Source organism: Actinia tenebrosa, unplaced genomic scaffold (assembly GCF_029948245.1).
Source record: "Actinia tenebrosa isolate PJP-AT-01 unplaced genomic scaffold, QUT_ActTen_1.0 PGA_scaffold2__45_contigs__length_23673736, whole genome shotgun sequence".
Taxonomy (NCBI): Eukaryota; Metazoa; Cnidaria; class Anthozoa; order Actiniaria; family Actiniidae; genus Actinia; species Actinia tenebrosa.
This window is the reverse complement of record NW_028292579.1, coordinates 11,289,317-11,303,889: the sequence shown is the minus strand read 5'-3', so window position 1 is coordinate 11,303,889 and position 14,573 is coordinate 11,289,317. Positions and strand designations below refer to the sequence as shown.

Sequence of the window (14,573 nt, the reverse complement as noted above, 5' to 3'; positions counted from 1 at the left end):
ATCCAGGTTTTCGAAATTTCTACCTGTACAAAAGATGATACCAAATAAGGCTAGGTTAAAATATCTGCCACAGACAATCCAGTAATAAGAGAAAGGGAAAAAGGAGGAGTAAACAGCTTATCCTTCCCTTCTCTTCCCTTTTAGACCCAGCCACCGCAGCCTTCTGGTTGGGCTCCCTGTGTACTATACCAGTGGCTCGTGGACGCATGCGCGTTAGTCTAGAAGATTCGAAGCGGTAGAAAGGGTTGTTTTCTAAGTCACGAAAAAAAAGATGGCTTGCATTGTTTTAAGAAGGGCTGCTGGAATTCTTCCTGTAACTTTACGCAGTGCAGCTGGAAATATTCACAAACTGCAAGCTCAAGCTTCGAGATCGTACAGTTTAACGAGGCATCTTTTGGGAGGTTTGTCTAGATTAGCTTAAATTGATTATAAGCTTATCAATTGCAGTTTAACTCATTCATTTGTCCCTATCGAGGTTCAAACATTCAGTTTGTTATTCGAAGTTTGATTTCCATCGTGCTTTGAAACTTGCATCAATGAAACGCACGTTGAAAATGTCAAAACTGGGCTTGGATTTATTTTCAACTTATTTTTCACAGATTCGTTTATAGCCAAAATACTGGAAGGAGTTCATTAATATATAAGCTTTATTAATACAACGAATAGATAGAACGACATATTTTTTGAATACATTTCATCAACTGAGTGCTATATAGGTTCCAACATAGCACACTAAAGCTTAAATTTTGATTCATGGGACCACCCTTTGGATTATACTAGAAGAAATATAGCAAGCAAAACAAAACAATTTTGGGCAATTTTGTTTAGGAATTGAATTATAAATGACTTTCAGTCAGTTAGTCTTCTTTAGATAAGTTTGACATGATTTAGATAAGCTAACGTTATTTAATATTTGGGACATTAGATTAAAATGATTAAGCTTAATTCAAATCACTGAAGGAAAAAAAACTTTGTTAACCATATAGGCTAAAAAATTTGAATTTCAAATAGGACATCATCAGGTGTCTGTTAAGGTGGCTGGACCCCCTCATGCTTGACTGCTACCTTCCACTTTTGGAACGCTGGTGCATAAACATGTTTTATCCGATTGCAAATCTTTTTTGCACATAAGTCACATAAAGTTTGAATTAATGTTTGATGCAATTTTTAATGAGATTGGACGTCATAACACGTGATTATGATGAAATATTTGTTTTCGTTTAGAAAATAATTTTAGCCTTGCAGAGCGTTCAACACTAAAATGCTTCGTACCACATAATTATATACTAGATGCCTCCATTTGTAGGGATTTTTGAAAAAATCTATCTAGCTAATTATGAGATATTTGAGATTATTTAAATATAGTGCATAATAATCTACTTCAAAACTAAACAATGGATTTCATACGGCCGAAATTAATATTTCAGAGCTATATATTCACAAAAGTCATTGCTCATTTAGTTTTACTCTGTATCTAGTTTTAAAAGGAACATTTTGAAGGTAATCGACTTATGCGATTTTGTGAAAACATATAGTGCAGAAGACGGGGTAAACATTTGATGCGCACTTTTCATCGCAGTTTTCTAGTCAATCTTACTAGATCTTCCATTGTTCTAAAATTCGCTGATCATTTCTCTCAAGACTACGTCAGGATACAAATTAGAACTTAAACTAATATTACACAAAATTGCAAGACTATTGAACTCATTTAAAGCGATCTGAAGCGAACGAGAAATACAGAAAACATTTTCCCTTTCCCAACGATTTGATGCTCTGGGAATTCTATTGTTTGCTAATGATCATAACATCAAATTCTTTCGTACCATGCACGGTCTCATCTCGCTTGGCTGCTTTCCGATTTACTCCCGAAGTATGGTAATAAACAGTTTTTTTATTCAAGCGTGGGACGTTTGTCATGATGTACTTTGCCGTCAGTGTGAGTGAATAGAATCTCCGAACATGCCTCAAATAAAAACTTCAAGAAAGAAGCGAGCAAGACTTTTGAGTTTAAATAAAGAACCATACTTCGAGAGTAAATCGGAAAGCGGCCAAGCGAGATGAGACCGTGCATGGTACGAAAGAATTTGATGTTATGATCATTAGCAAACAATAGAATTCCCAGAGCATCAAATCGTTGGGAAAGAGAAAATGTTTTCTGTATTTCTCGTTCGCTTCAGATCGCTTCAATGAGTTCAATAGTCTTGCAGTTTTGTGTAATATTAGTTTAAGTTCTAATTTGTATCCTGACGTAGTTTTGAGAGAAATGATCAGCGAATTTTAGAACAATGGAAGATCTAGTAAGATTGACTAGAAAACTGCGATGAAAAGTGTGCATCAAATGTTTACCCCGTCTTCTGCACTATACGTTTTCACAAAATCGCATAAGTCGATTACCTTCAAAATGTTCCTTTTAAAACTAGATACAGAGTAAAACTAAATGAGCAATGACTTTTGTGAATATATAGCTCTGAAATATTAATTTCGGCCGTATGAAATCCATTGTTTAGTTTTGAAGTAGATTATCATGCACTATATTTAAATAATCTCAAATATCTCATAATTAGCTTGATAGATTTTTTCAAAAATCTCTACAAATGGAGGCATCTACTGTAGTATATAATTATGTGGTACGAAGCATTTTAGTGTTGAACGCTCTGCAAGGCTAAAATTATTTTCTAAACGAAAACAAATATTTCATCATAATCACGTGTTATGACGTCCGATCTCATTAAAAATTGCATCAAACATTAATTCAATCTTTATGTGACTTATGTGCAAAAAAGGTTTGCAATCGGATAAGACACGTTTATGCACCAGCGTTCCAAAAGTGGAAGGTAGCAGTCAAGCGTGAGGGGGTCCAGCCACCTTAACCACAAACTATACTTCACCAATCACCACTGCAAAGTACAGCAGTAGTGCAGTTCAATGGGTTGAACTGAAAGCATATGTGAAGGTGCCTGACAGGAAAGAAATAAAAATGACTGTTTTTTTATGGATATTATATACTCTATTGCCTATACCTTCAATCTCTGACTCAAATCTTATTTTTCTTTCCTGAACCTCTTATCTAATTGCCATTTATTCAAGAGTCTCTCTTGAAAAAATCTTCAGAGGTCATGATATATAATAGCAATGTTATGACATAAGTGTTATGACACAAGAAAACAAATCCTTAGAATTTCCTTCCTCATTTTAGTTCTCTTGGTTATGTCATAACACTGCTATTATGATGACATCTGAAGATTTTTTTGAGACCTACTTCAAAAGCCAAATTCTACTAGGTATTTTACTTAGACTTTTTGAATAAAATCATTTTGTGACTCAGGATTTTTCAACATTAGAGTGCAAGCACTAAAAGCCTGTGCAAAACATTGCACTGTTTAGTACTGTTTAAACAATAGAAAACAATATAATTCAGATAATTTAGCACTTTTTAGTGCTATTTAGGTGCCCAGTTTTAGATTTTTTACTCTAATTTTACTAAATATTTAATGTCTCTGAATGAGACAAGAATGAGACATCCGAGCCATGGCAATGCAACAACAAAAGCAATTAGTATTAATAATAATAATGATAACTGAATGAAGGTTGTTTTCTAACTTATACATATTTATCGATAACCAGAAAGGAAATTTACCAAGGAGCATGAGTGGGTGTCCGTGGATAACGGAATAGCAACAGTCGGTGTCTCCAATTATGCACAAGTATGTAGTATTTATTATTAGAAGTGCAATTTTATGGTGCCTCTTAATATTCAATCCTTACATGGTGAGGTTTCAGAACAGGCAAAATTTAATGTTTCTTGTCTCCTCCATAGGAAAAGCTTGGGGATATTGTATTTGTCCAAATGCCTGAAGTAGGAGATCACTTTGATAAGGATAGTAAGTATAGAAAACTGTTTTCCAGGGTTGAGAATAAAGATTCCAAAATTATATTTCAACAACTTTCTTTCACTCTTTTTGTTGTCACAAAACTGTGTTGCCTTTTATTTTATAAATTTGAAGTTAACTGTTCTTTATTGATTTTTTAGCTGAGTTTGGGGCTCTTGAAAGCGTTAAGGCTGCAAGTGACTTATTTTTGCCTCTAACTGGAAAAATCTCAGAGATCAACACTTCACTGGAGGAAACACCATCACTTGTCAATGAGTCTCCGTATGACAATGGTAAGATGTTATATTCACTTAACAAAAATACAAAAGACAGTCTTGACTGGGAGACTCAGGTGGGGCTTTATATCAGGGGTGGTAAAGTGTATTCACATGAAATTGTGATCCCAATTTTTTTAATTCTGAAATTATTTTCCTTGATTTGAAATTCTAGTATAAAATTCTAAAATTCATGAAACAGGGAAAGCTTACAGTGTAATTACTTTAACCAGGGCCACTGACACAGGTAACCAATCAAAATGTAGAATAAAAACAATGCATTCCAGCTTTGAGTAGGGGAACCAATCAGAAACCTGGGTTGTACAAGAATGGTAATTTGACCCTGATGTTCAACAACTAGATAGCCATCATCATTGTTTTGTGGGAATAAGAATAATATGTTGAAAGGCTATTGTTTTCTGCTGTTTTCTGATTGGCTCCACTACCCAAAGTTTAAATTATTATATTGTTTTCGTTATACATTTTGATTGATTCTCACTGCTTAAGTGGCCCCAGTTTCAGTAGTCTCACTGTAATAAGCTATTACAGCACAACGAGCAAAAGTACGATGCCCTCACCATATTTAATGTATTTGCATACTTCTATGCACAGACTTTTGGCTTTTTTACACACTTTATTTGGTAAATCCAGCCAGCTTTGCATCGAAATGTGTTGGTTTGACATACAAAAGCCCTGCATAGAAGTATGTGGATACATTAAAATTTGTGATAAAATGTGGTTAAAGTGTTTATCACCCTTCTGACAATATCCATAGTATTGATTCTACATGAGGTAAGATGTTGAATAACTTGAAAAAAATTATAGTTTGATTGTGGCTTGCTTTAGTTTGCTGTGGTGTATGATAAGTAATCATTGAATATACAAAACATTACTGGCACAGATAAATTAAATTTGGTTTAAGTTGGTTTTCACATACAAGCCGTGTTTTATATGAGGAGGCATTTATGGTTATTTGTTGTTCCTTGTAATTATTACAAGGAACAACAAATAACCATAAAATACCTCCTCATACCTCATGCCTCCTCACAATGGATTATTTCAAACAATGAGCACAACACTCTTTTTTTCTAATAATATTAGACTCACAAAATTATAGTAAATAAGATATTGGTCTTTGATTATTTGATTAATAATAAGTAATAAATAACAACGATTTAATAGTATGTAGCAAGAAAAGTGAAGATATGGTGCTGCTAAAGGGTTATTAATAAAAGTAATCCTTTTTTTTACAGGTTGGATAGTAAAGATGGAAGTTGAGAACCCGTCAGAGCTTGACGATCTCATGGATGAGAAAGCTTATGACGATTTTTTGGAAAATATAGAGAATTAAGAATATTCAAAATTGTTAGGTATCTTTTTGAAGTCACTAAGTGTATAAAACTCACTGTTTGTACTGTATCAGCTGCATCATATAGCACACTCTGCCATAACAAGTGAAATTTAAAAATTGAGGCAACTATTTGGTGCCTATAAACCACAAAATAATGTTTTAGCTTAAATGATTAAATATTGTTCTTAAATTTCATTTAAATTTCATACGATTTTTCTTACAATCTATGATAAGTAGATCACTGATGAAAATATACATTACACATTTAGGGTTGGTATCCATGTGATAAGGCCATGAATAAAAACCATACTGGTAAACTGGAAATTGTAAACTGGAAAATGGTAAACTGGAAAGGGTGTTATTGTATCAATCCTAAATGTGTAATAGGTAAATTATTACATGTTAAGAGCCTGATATTTTCTTCAATTTTTTTCCATATCACTCATTCACTTGCGGACTTGCTCGTTCTTGATGTGATATGAAAACTCTTAAATAAAAATAATATCAAGTTCTTAACGTGATCTCTATTTAGTAATCAGTATTATAAAAAATTTGATATGAATCTCACGTTCTGATTGGTTGGAGGGCAAGCTTTATGAGAGCACACAGCATGCACACGCACTTTCAGTTGAGTCATCCTCATCCAAAATATTAGTTATTGTAAGGTATTTTATAAACGAAATGAGAACTTGCTTGCTGTGATGTGTGGAGTTACTGAAAGCACTTGGGGATTGGTGGAAAACTTGAGAAGTGTTGAGAAACACTCTGCTACACATCATGCTTCCTCCTTACACTTCTCTCATGTTCTGCCAGCACCAACTGCCCCCAGCACACATGCCCATTTTTTATTTCTTCAATATTGTTTGTGTAAAAACACATTAAAGCCAGCTCTTAAAGTCGTTATCGTGATGTATTATCTGGGGATTAATAGATTATTACATAACTAGACTGTTTTTCTAAAGGCATACTTTCTTTTACAGTGAAAAATCTTTAAAATTGAGAAACTTGTCAGAGAATTGTTATAAACACAGGTAAAAACATGGGGTGGGTCACACAATAATTGAACTCTTTCAAATTCAATAATTCAATACTCATAGTGATGTGGAATGAAAATTAGGCTATATATAAACAATTGTCAAACTGCAGGGGTTTTTTTTCTTAAACTATTTATTGATCATTTATACGTATTTACACATCAATTATACGTATTTACTTTGTAATTCATAATTTTCTTCGGTCTTTAATCTTGAGCCCAAAGTTTATTTCATCATTTGCAAGGGCATGTGGACATTAGTTGGTTTTTTCAGCATGCACTAGTGTAGCTTTATAATATTTGCTAATAGCCATGCCAGCATACAAAATGAAATGTGAAAAATCTTGGTCAATGGATGGGGGGGGAGTTGGGGCTATAGAGCTACTAAACCTCCCTGTCTGCTATGTGGCTGCTATGGTTCCCTGAGTTTAACCCTACATTATGCACTTTGTACACCATGAAATATTAACATTATAAACTTAGTATGAAGATCCTTCGGAAAAATATTTTGTGAGAATTTAGTGGAACTTGTTGCGGGACTAATCGCGTGGATTTTCGGGATTATGCGGGTACCGCGTGATATATCGCGAGTAGCCTGGTGACCAATAGGGAGGGGTGGTCACTCGATTGGATTAGAAGGACGCCGATTCGCGTTGCTCTCAAAGAAATACAAGAACCTCTATTACTCTCTTTGAATTCTCTCATTTTCACCTCCTTAACCTCAGATCTCTGAAAATCCAACGTCTAGAGAAACTTCAGCCATGAGTAATGAAGAATCTGTACCAGTACCAGTCCAAAATGACGAGAATCAAGACGAGGAAGGGGTAGATTCAAGAGCGAAAGACGAGCTACCATCTGCAAGCCAGGCTCCTGACGGTGGACTTGAAGCCGGTGTCCCTAAAAATCCAAACGAAAATGGCGAGAAAGAAGTCGCTGAACCACCGAGGAAGAAGTCCAAGAGGTCTAAAGCATCTGCAAAGGTAGCAGAAAAGCTCCCAGAGATTGTTCCCGGGGATAAATATCCGTTTGCCAGACGCAGGGGTATTCGGATTTTCTCTGATCGAGAAATAGAAGTACAAGACGCTGAGATGACCAGAGAATATTGGAGATTCTGGAACCAGACAGCCGAAGAGCTGTGCAGTGATCGGGCCTATAATGACTGGGGAAAGAGGGATTTAAAGCTGTATATCGACGCTGCTTGGATCATTCACAAGACGTACCTCCAAGAGGTGACTGAACGTCAGCTTGCTGAAAGTTTGAAGGAACTGATGGATAAGCATGGCTACAGTGAACTACCACAGAAAATCAAGAATCAAGATCAAACAATCACTACCTCGCTTTCCAAGGTAATGATATTATCTTTTTGACAGCTTAATTTCTACTCGAGCCGTATTTCTGTCTCTCTTGTCGTTATAGCTAGAGTACGGGAGGATCCCTTCCCCTGGTATATAACATGTCCATTATATATATTTGTGTGTTGTCTTTGGAAACGCCGTCAATAACTTCAAAGAGGCTTTCAAGATATTTCTTGCTTGGTTAGTTTGATAAAAACTTTAGTTGAGAAGACATTTTGTATAGATTTGGTCACTCATATCATCATAATTTTTCTATCTTTTTCCTGGCTTAAGTTCATATGTGCACAGAGGTATTGTCTGTGTGCACGTTTATTATATAGTGGGTGTACCATTGCATGGTTATCTAACTTTTATTCATTAATGGGGGTACAACTTTTTTTGGGAGGGGGAGGGTAAGTTCTTTTCGATGCTGAGGGAGTGTGTGTTTGGGGTTGGGGGGGGGGGGGGGGGTTGGGAGGAGACTAAAATAAGAGTTTATTGTCTTTTAAGCAATGTAAAACTGATTTACACGGTGACAATAAATTGCCTTTGCCTTTGCCTTGCCTAAGATTCACACAATTATTAATACTGTTAATAAGTAAGGGCGAGGAGGGTTGAGATGGAGGGTGGACGTTTGCCAATCACAGAGGAGGGTTTAAACACACCAATTGATAACCATCATCACTCCTATAGCCTACTTCTGCACCATGATTTGTTTCCATTGACAACCAATGATAAATGGTGTTTTTCATTTTCGAAGAATTCTACAGTTTAATTACTATGTGCAACATTTTAAAGTTCCAATGTGACTTTGAGTTTATATACAGTCGATTCAAAAAACGTTGTTGTCGACCGGCTCAAGCCTACGCGACTGGACCAAAAGGAATATGGGTAAAAATCACTGAAGCGGTTAATTATTCGTTCTGAATAAATTGTTCCCGCTAGTAAAAGATAATTATGGTGAGAAACAATCCATCAAATGCATGTCTTTGGGTTTAGGAGAAGAAAAACGAAGTAGTTATGATTCAGTTCACAATTCCGAAAATATGAAGGCATTTAAAAACGTCTCCTTCAACACTTCCCGCTCGCCTACGAACGTTCGTGCTGTAAACCAGGCATAACTAGTCAGATGAAATTATGGAGTCAACTCGGCTTCAGTGGTTACTACCCAGAGTTCCTGTCAGTCCAGTCGCGTAGGCTTGAATTGGTCGACGACAACATTTTTTGAATTGACTGTATGTTAAAACATATGCACAAAATGTATTGTTACCTTTTTGGGTTTGATTCTCATCTTATTTATATTTTGCACACTTTTACAATATCTTTTAATTATGATAAGTATTCTTTTTTTCTCATTAAACATAAATTATTTTTTCATTTTATACATCCAATAATTGTTCTCCATAAATTTACTAAAATGATTTCCCACATGATTTACCAACGAAAAGTCCAGCTGAAATTTCAAAAATTCACAATCATCATTGCTGACAAGTTGATTATAATAAAATTGTAGTTTAGTGATAAGACAGGGTAATAGATTCATACTAGTTGGATCTATTTTCTGTTAATGAATACTCTGGCTGTCAAATCTCTTCCAGATTTTTAGAGAATAAAAGCAAGCTGGTTAGACATTTACTTTTTAAACCAATAACATGCGGACAACTTGAATATTAAAATTATTGTTACCATGGCTAAACATAACACATCATTGGGCTGCCAGCATCATGTGTATGTCATTTTGCATATAGAGTTTAATTGGGAAAACTTGTGATGACATTCCTTACCTCCTCTGCTAGTATTTTTTCATGTTGTTGAAATAGGTAAATAAATATAATAGATATTATAGACTCCTTTTGGTCCAAGACAATTTTGAAAAGACTCTATTGCATATTTACCATTGAAAAAAATAATTACTCAAGGAATTGTCTAGATTTTTCTTTCTTGTTCCATTGCTTCATCCTGTCAAACATTAGGTTTTATGACAGACTCTAGGTGAAAATTAGGGGATCATCTCCTTGTTTTACTGCCTAACTCAATTGGATGTTAATGTAGTAATTAACAATCCTCTTATGATTGCAAGCTGCATGACAGCTGAGGACACCTTAATATGCCACCAACTATAATGATTGTGAAGCACATTAAGTATGAATGTTGAAGAGTGTTTCCCCTTATGATAAAGAAAATAAAGCTCATGCATACAAAAAAAACCAGATATCTTTCAACAATAGCCTTTGAGCCTAGTGAGCTTTATCTTCCCTCATGTTTTGCTAGAACTTAAAAAATTTCCAAGCTTCCCCATTTCAGTCTTATGAAAAGTAGTATTATATTTTCAAATTTAAGGACACTTGTATAATTTTTATTGCTACTTGTATTCCACTATCCCAAAAAAATATATAAAGGTCCATTTGTTTCACTCTGATTTTATTCATTGAGTTATATACAATCGTTGCCAGAATTACTTGGTACAATGTTATAATTTCAAACAAAAAGGATGATTTCAGATTTTTATGAATCAAAATTCCCCAACACCATCATTACTGTGAAATGAAAGTGTATTCGTAAGTGCTTGTGCACCCAAAAGACTGAATCAGAAGGGGGTAGTATTGATATGTACTAGTGTAAAAAGTACTTTGTCTGAAAAAAACAACAACAACACAACGTACTGTACCAATAATTTGCCAATGATTGTAGCTAAAGAAACATATCATTGAAAATATTTTTTATTTGTCTTCCTCAGCTTCAAGATTCAACTGCCAATCTCAACCAGTTAAATCTTGAGCTAACAAAAATTCGTGGTAAACACATGAACATTAAACAGAGGCCAATTGACAACTGCTATGTACAAGACAAGAAAGATGAAGACCTACGACAGAGTAACAAACAAGTATCAGAGTATGAAAAAAATCTTTATGAAGGAATGTCCGAGGTGAAACGGCATCAAGACTCCCTGAAAAAGGGCTTGAATAGACTGCAAAATATGATCATCAAAGCTAAACTGGATCGTCCCATACAGGAGGCTGCCACACAGATCTAAAGTATGGATACTGAACTATATACATTATAGTTACATTTAAGGATTGACAATTTGATTTTTAATGAGGACTTTTTATGTTACAGAGATTCCTTTAATGCAGTCGTAGAACCTTACTAAAGAAAGTCAGTTGTAAGGAAATTTGTTTAAGGTCATTGAACAAGCTAATATTTGAAGATTATGTCTATCATATGAGTGAGATATTTAATTCATCGCTTTCTAAGTTGTCCATTGATGGGAATCAGGACCTTAAGATTAATGTTTTTAACGAATCCCATTGGCAAACAATAGAAAATAAACCTGGTTAAACATGACACAGGACACTGTGACATTGACTCTGTCTTCAAGGGTTGCTATAGATATTATTTTGTATTTGCTTATTTTTAAGTAAAAGAAATAAGTGAAGAACAAGAATGCATGTCATTAAAGTAAAATTAACATCAAATGCTATATCATCTTTCTTATTGAGTCCTAAACAGGGTCTTGAATGGGGTTTCATTTTCTGGTCTAAATTTTGGCAAAACCATAGCTTTTATGATAAATCTTGGAAATATCTGCCTTTTTCACATCTTCCATAATGCTCTGCTTTTTGGAGGGTAACTGGCTGGAAAATTTAAAACTAATTTTGTTTAATCAGCTGTTCCTCTGCTTTGATGAATATTAAGGAAAACACCGATGTCGATTATCAGTTTACTTTTCTGTTTTATCATTGGATGATCAAAATTCAAGCAGCAAAATAATATTTAGGCATGAATGTAAAGGGATCGAATGTTGCATTTTACACCTGCTGAAGATTTGAGGTCAAGACAAGTAAATATATATCTAATATTGGAGATTTGCACCAAGAAGCTAGTCACACATACTTGTACGAGGAGCAGTCATATAGAGGGGCAGGGAAGCTGATGCAAAAACAGTACAAGCTGATTTAACTGTGTTCACTGAAAGGAATCATGGGTCACCTATTTTGGGTTAGCATTTTCCAGGCAGGGGTTGAGTACGATGTAAATTTCTCTTCTCAAGTGAAATGGGATTCTGCCCTGAGTTCAACTAGCCTGTAAATCAAGTTGTAGAATCATGAAAAGTTCAAATTTCATGGGTTTTCTAATTAAAATACATCGTAGAATCCTCAATTCTGATTGGTTGACCTTGAGTTTGTTCAGCTGCCCCATCCCTCATATTTCAGTATTGCTTAACATCATTTCTCCTTACTATATACACACTTTTAGTTGCATAAACATATATGACCCTGTTTTTCTTCTTACATAAAAATGGACCCTTCTCAATTTGGGGTTGGCCATCAATGGACCCATCTCAAAATTATGTTGGCCTGGCAAAAGAAATCACAATGGAATTTGTCGTATTTCTTTTGTATTTCCATGCTAGCATTGCATCCAACTTAATTTTTGAGAAGGGTCCATTGGTGGCCCACCACAAATTTGCACCAGCTCCCACCCTCTTAATAACCAGTCGCCAAACTCACTGGAAGCTGCTTGATAACACAACTTTTAGGGGGTGGAGTATCAAAAAGAACTTTTATTTATTTGAGATTTTGCCTGCAAGCTGGTGCTGCACAATATCAGGGTCCCCTTTGAGGTACATTGCTCCAAATTCTTACCCTGTAAAATCCCCATACCCATCCCAATCAACCTCAGTGGTTCTTTTATGTCCCTCTGTTGCATGGTGAGGTACTGTGGTAGTGTGGAGAGACTGCCATATTATGTTGTCATCCGATCCATGTGAAGGTCTAACTATTTGTAGTCGCTATTACAAAGGCAGCACCTCAGTTAGTTTAAGACCCTGAGTGTTGGTCTGGCCTGGACCTACTCCAACCATGATCTCCAGCACGAAAGTCTGATGCTCAACCAACTGAGCCAACCAGGTGGCGGTAAACTTTAAGAAAGCTAAGCCTATTCTGGATATTTTAGGTCCCCATCTAGTTTTATTCCAAGGTACCCCTACCTACCCCCAGGCATAGACAACCAATGACCCATAACCTACTCCCCTAACAAGGAAAACATATCTAGAGCGTGTGCATGTTACGTCATTGCTGCCATCTTAGTTGAGGATAACAAAGCATTCCTCATAGTTTCTCTTGTTAGATCAGGCAAGATAGCGGCTGTTTCATTGTTATTCATATCTCCAGGGATCTGGAGTCACATGGTTGCACACACTCTATACATTGTAAACAAAGATTCGCTTCCATGAGTTCATGGGTTCCCTGTGGATGAGGTCACGTGATTTTCCCAGAAAGGTAAAGAAAGAGGTAATACGTTCATGTTCTATATACACCAAACTGCCAATTCGGACTATATATTTTTCTTGTATTTATGTGATTTGGCATCATTTGCTGTCATTGGGTGTCATTCCCCATCATTCGCCACCATTTCCCTTCATTCCCGTCAGTCACCGTCATAAGAAATCTCACTATCTTTGACCATGATTGACTATGATTGACATTCATTCACCATCATTGCCCATCATGGACCATCATTGACCATCATTGACCATCATTGACCATCATTGACCATCATTGACCATCATTGACCATCATTGACCATCATTGACCATCATTAGACATCATTAGACATCATTCACCGTCATTAACCATCATTCACCATCATTGACCATCATTGACCATCATTGACCATCATTGACCATCATTGACCATCATTCACCATCATTCACCATCATTCACCATCATTGACCATCATTCACCATCATTGACCGTCATTGACCATCATTCACCGTCATTAGACATCATTGACCATCATTGACCATCATTCACCATCATTCACCATCATTCACCATCATTCACCATCATTAGACATCATTGACCATCATTAGACATCAATGACCATCATTGACCATCATTAGACATCATTGGCCATCATTGACCATCATTGACCATCATTGACCATCATTCACCATCATTAGACATCATTATAAGACATCATTCACGGTCATTAGACATCATTCACCATCATTCACCATCATTCACCATCATTCACCATCATTCACCATCATTCACCATCATTCACCATCATTCACCATCATTCACCATCATTCACCATCATTCACCGTCATTAGACATCATTGACCATCATTGACCATCATTCACCATCATTGACCATCATTGACCATTATTCACCATCATTCACCGTCATTAGACATCATTGACCATCATTAGACATCATTCACCATCATTCACCATCATTGATTATCATTGACCATCATTCACGGTCATTAGACATCATTGACCATCATTCACCATCATTAACCATCATTGACCATCATTGACCATCATTGACCATCATTGACCATCATTGACCATCATTGACCATCATTGACCATCATTGACCATCATTGACCATCATTGACCATCATTGGCCATCATTGGCCATCATTGGCCATCATTGGCCATCATTGGCCATCATTGACCATCATTGACCATCATTGACCATCATTGACCATCATTGACCATCATTGACCATCATTGACCATCATTGACCATCATTGACCATCATTGACCATCATTGACCATCATTGACCATCATTGGCCATCATTGGCCATCATTGGCCATCAATGACCATCATTGACCATCATTGACCATCATTGACCATCATTGACCATCATTGACCATCATTAGACATCATTAGACATCATTCACGGTCATTAGACA

The 14,573-nt window shown here is 35.8% G+C and overlaps 2 protein-coding genes across 2 annotated transcripts; both read left to right on the top strand.

Moving 5' to 3' along the window:
- Window positions 1–210: 210 nt before the first annotated feature.
- Window positions 211–6,394, top strand: LOC116300604 (uncharacterized). The gene is made up of 5 exons (XM_031709502.2): window positions 211–401; window positions 3,625–3,704; window positions 3,818–3,881; window positions 4,031–4,162; window positions 5,398–6,394. The coding sequence occupies exons 1-5, from the start codon at window positions 272–274 to the stop codon at window positions 5,493–5,495; spliced, it is 504 nt and encodes a 167-aa protein (XP_031565362.1). The 5' UTR covers window positions 211–271; the 3' UTR covers window positions 5,496–6,394.
- Window positions 6,395–7,146: 752 nt separating this feature from the next.
- LOC116300603 (uncharacterized) lies at window positions 7,147–11,338 on the top strand. Its single transcript, XM_031709501.1, has 2 exons — window positions 7,147–7,874; window positions 10,600–11,338. Exons 1-2 carry the CDS (start codon window positions 7,290–7,292, stop codon window positions 10,894–10,896), a joined length of 882 nt encoding a protein of 293 aa, XP_031565361.1. The 5' UTR covers window positions 7,147–7,289; the 3' UTR covers window positions 10,897–11,338.
- The last annotated feature ends 3,235 nt before the right edge of the window (window positions 11,339–14,573 follow it).

Bases quoted from the DNA above. Each gene is read 5' to 3' on its own strand.
- LOC116300603 (XM_031709501.1), top strand. From the start codon at position 7,290: ATGAGTAATGAAGAATCTGTACCAGTACCAGTCCAAAATGACGAGAAT. The intron at 7,875-10,599 runs GTAATGATATTA...TGTCTTCCTCAG, and splicing joins TCACTACCTCGCTTTCCAAG to CTTCAAGATTCAACTGCCAA.
- LOC116300604 (XM_031709502.2), top strand. From the start codon at position 272: ATGGCTTGCATTGTTTTAAGAAGGGCTGCTGGAATTCTTCCTGTAACT. The intron at 3,882-4,030 runs GTAAGTATAGAA...TTGATTTTTTAG, and splicing joins AGATCACTTTGATAAGGATA to CTGAGTTTGGGGCTCTTGAA. The intron at 4,163-5,397 runs GTAAGATGTTAT...TTTTTTTTACAG, and splicing joins TGAGTCTCCGTATGACAATG to GTTGGATAGTAAAGATGGAA.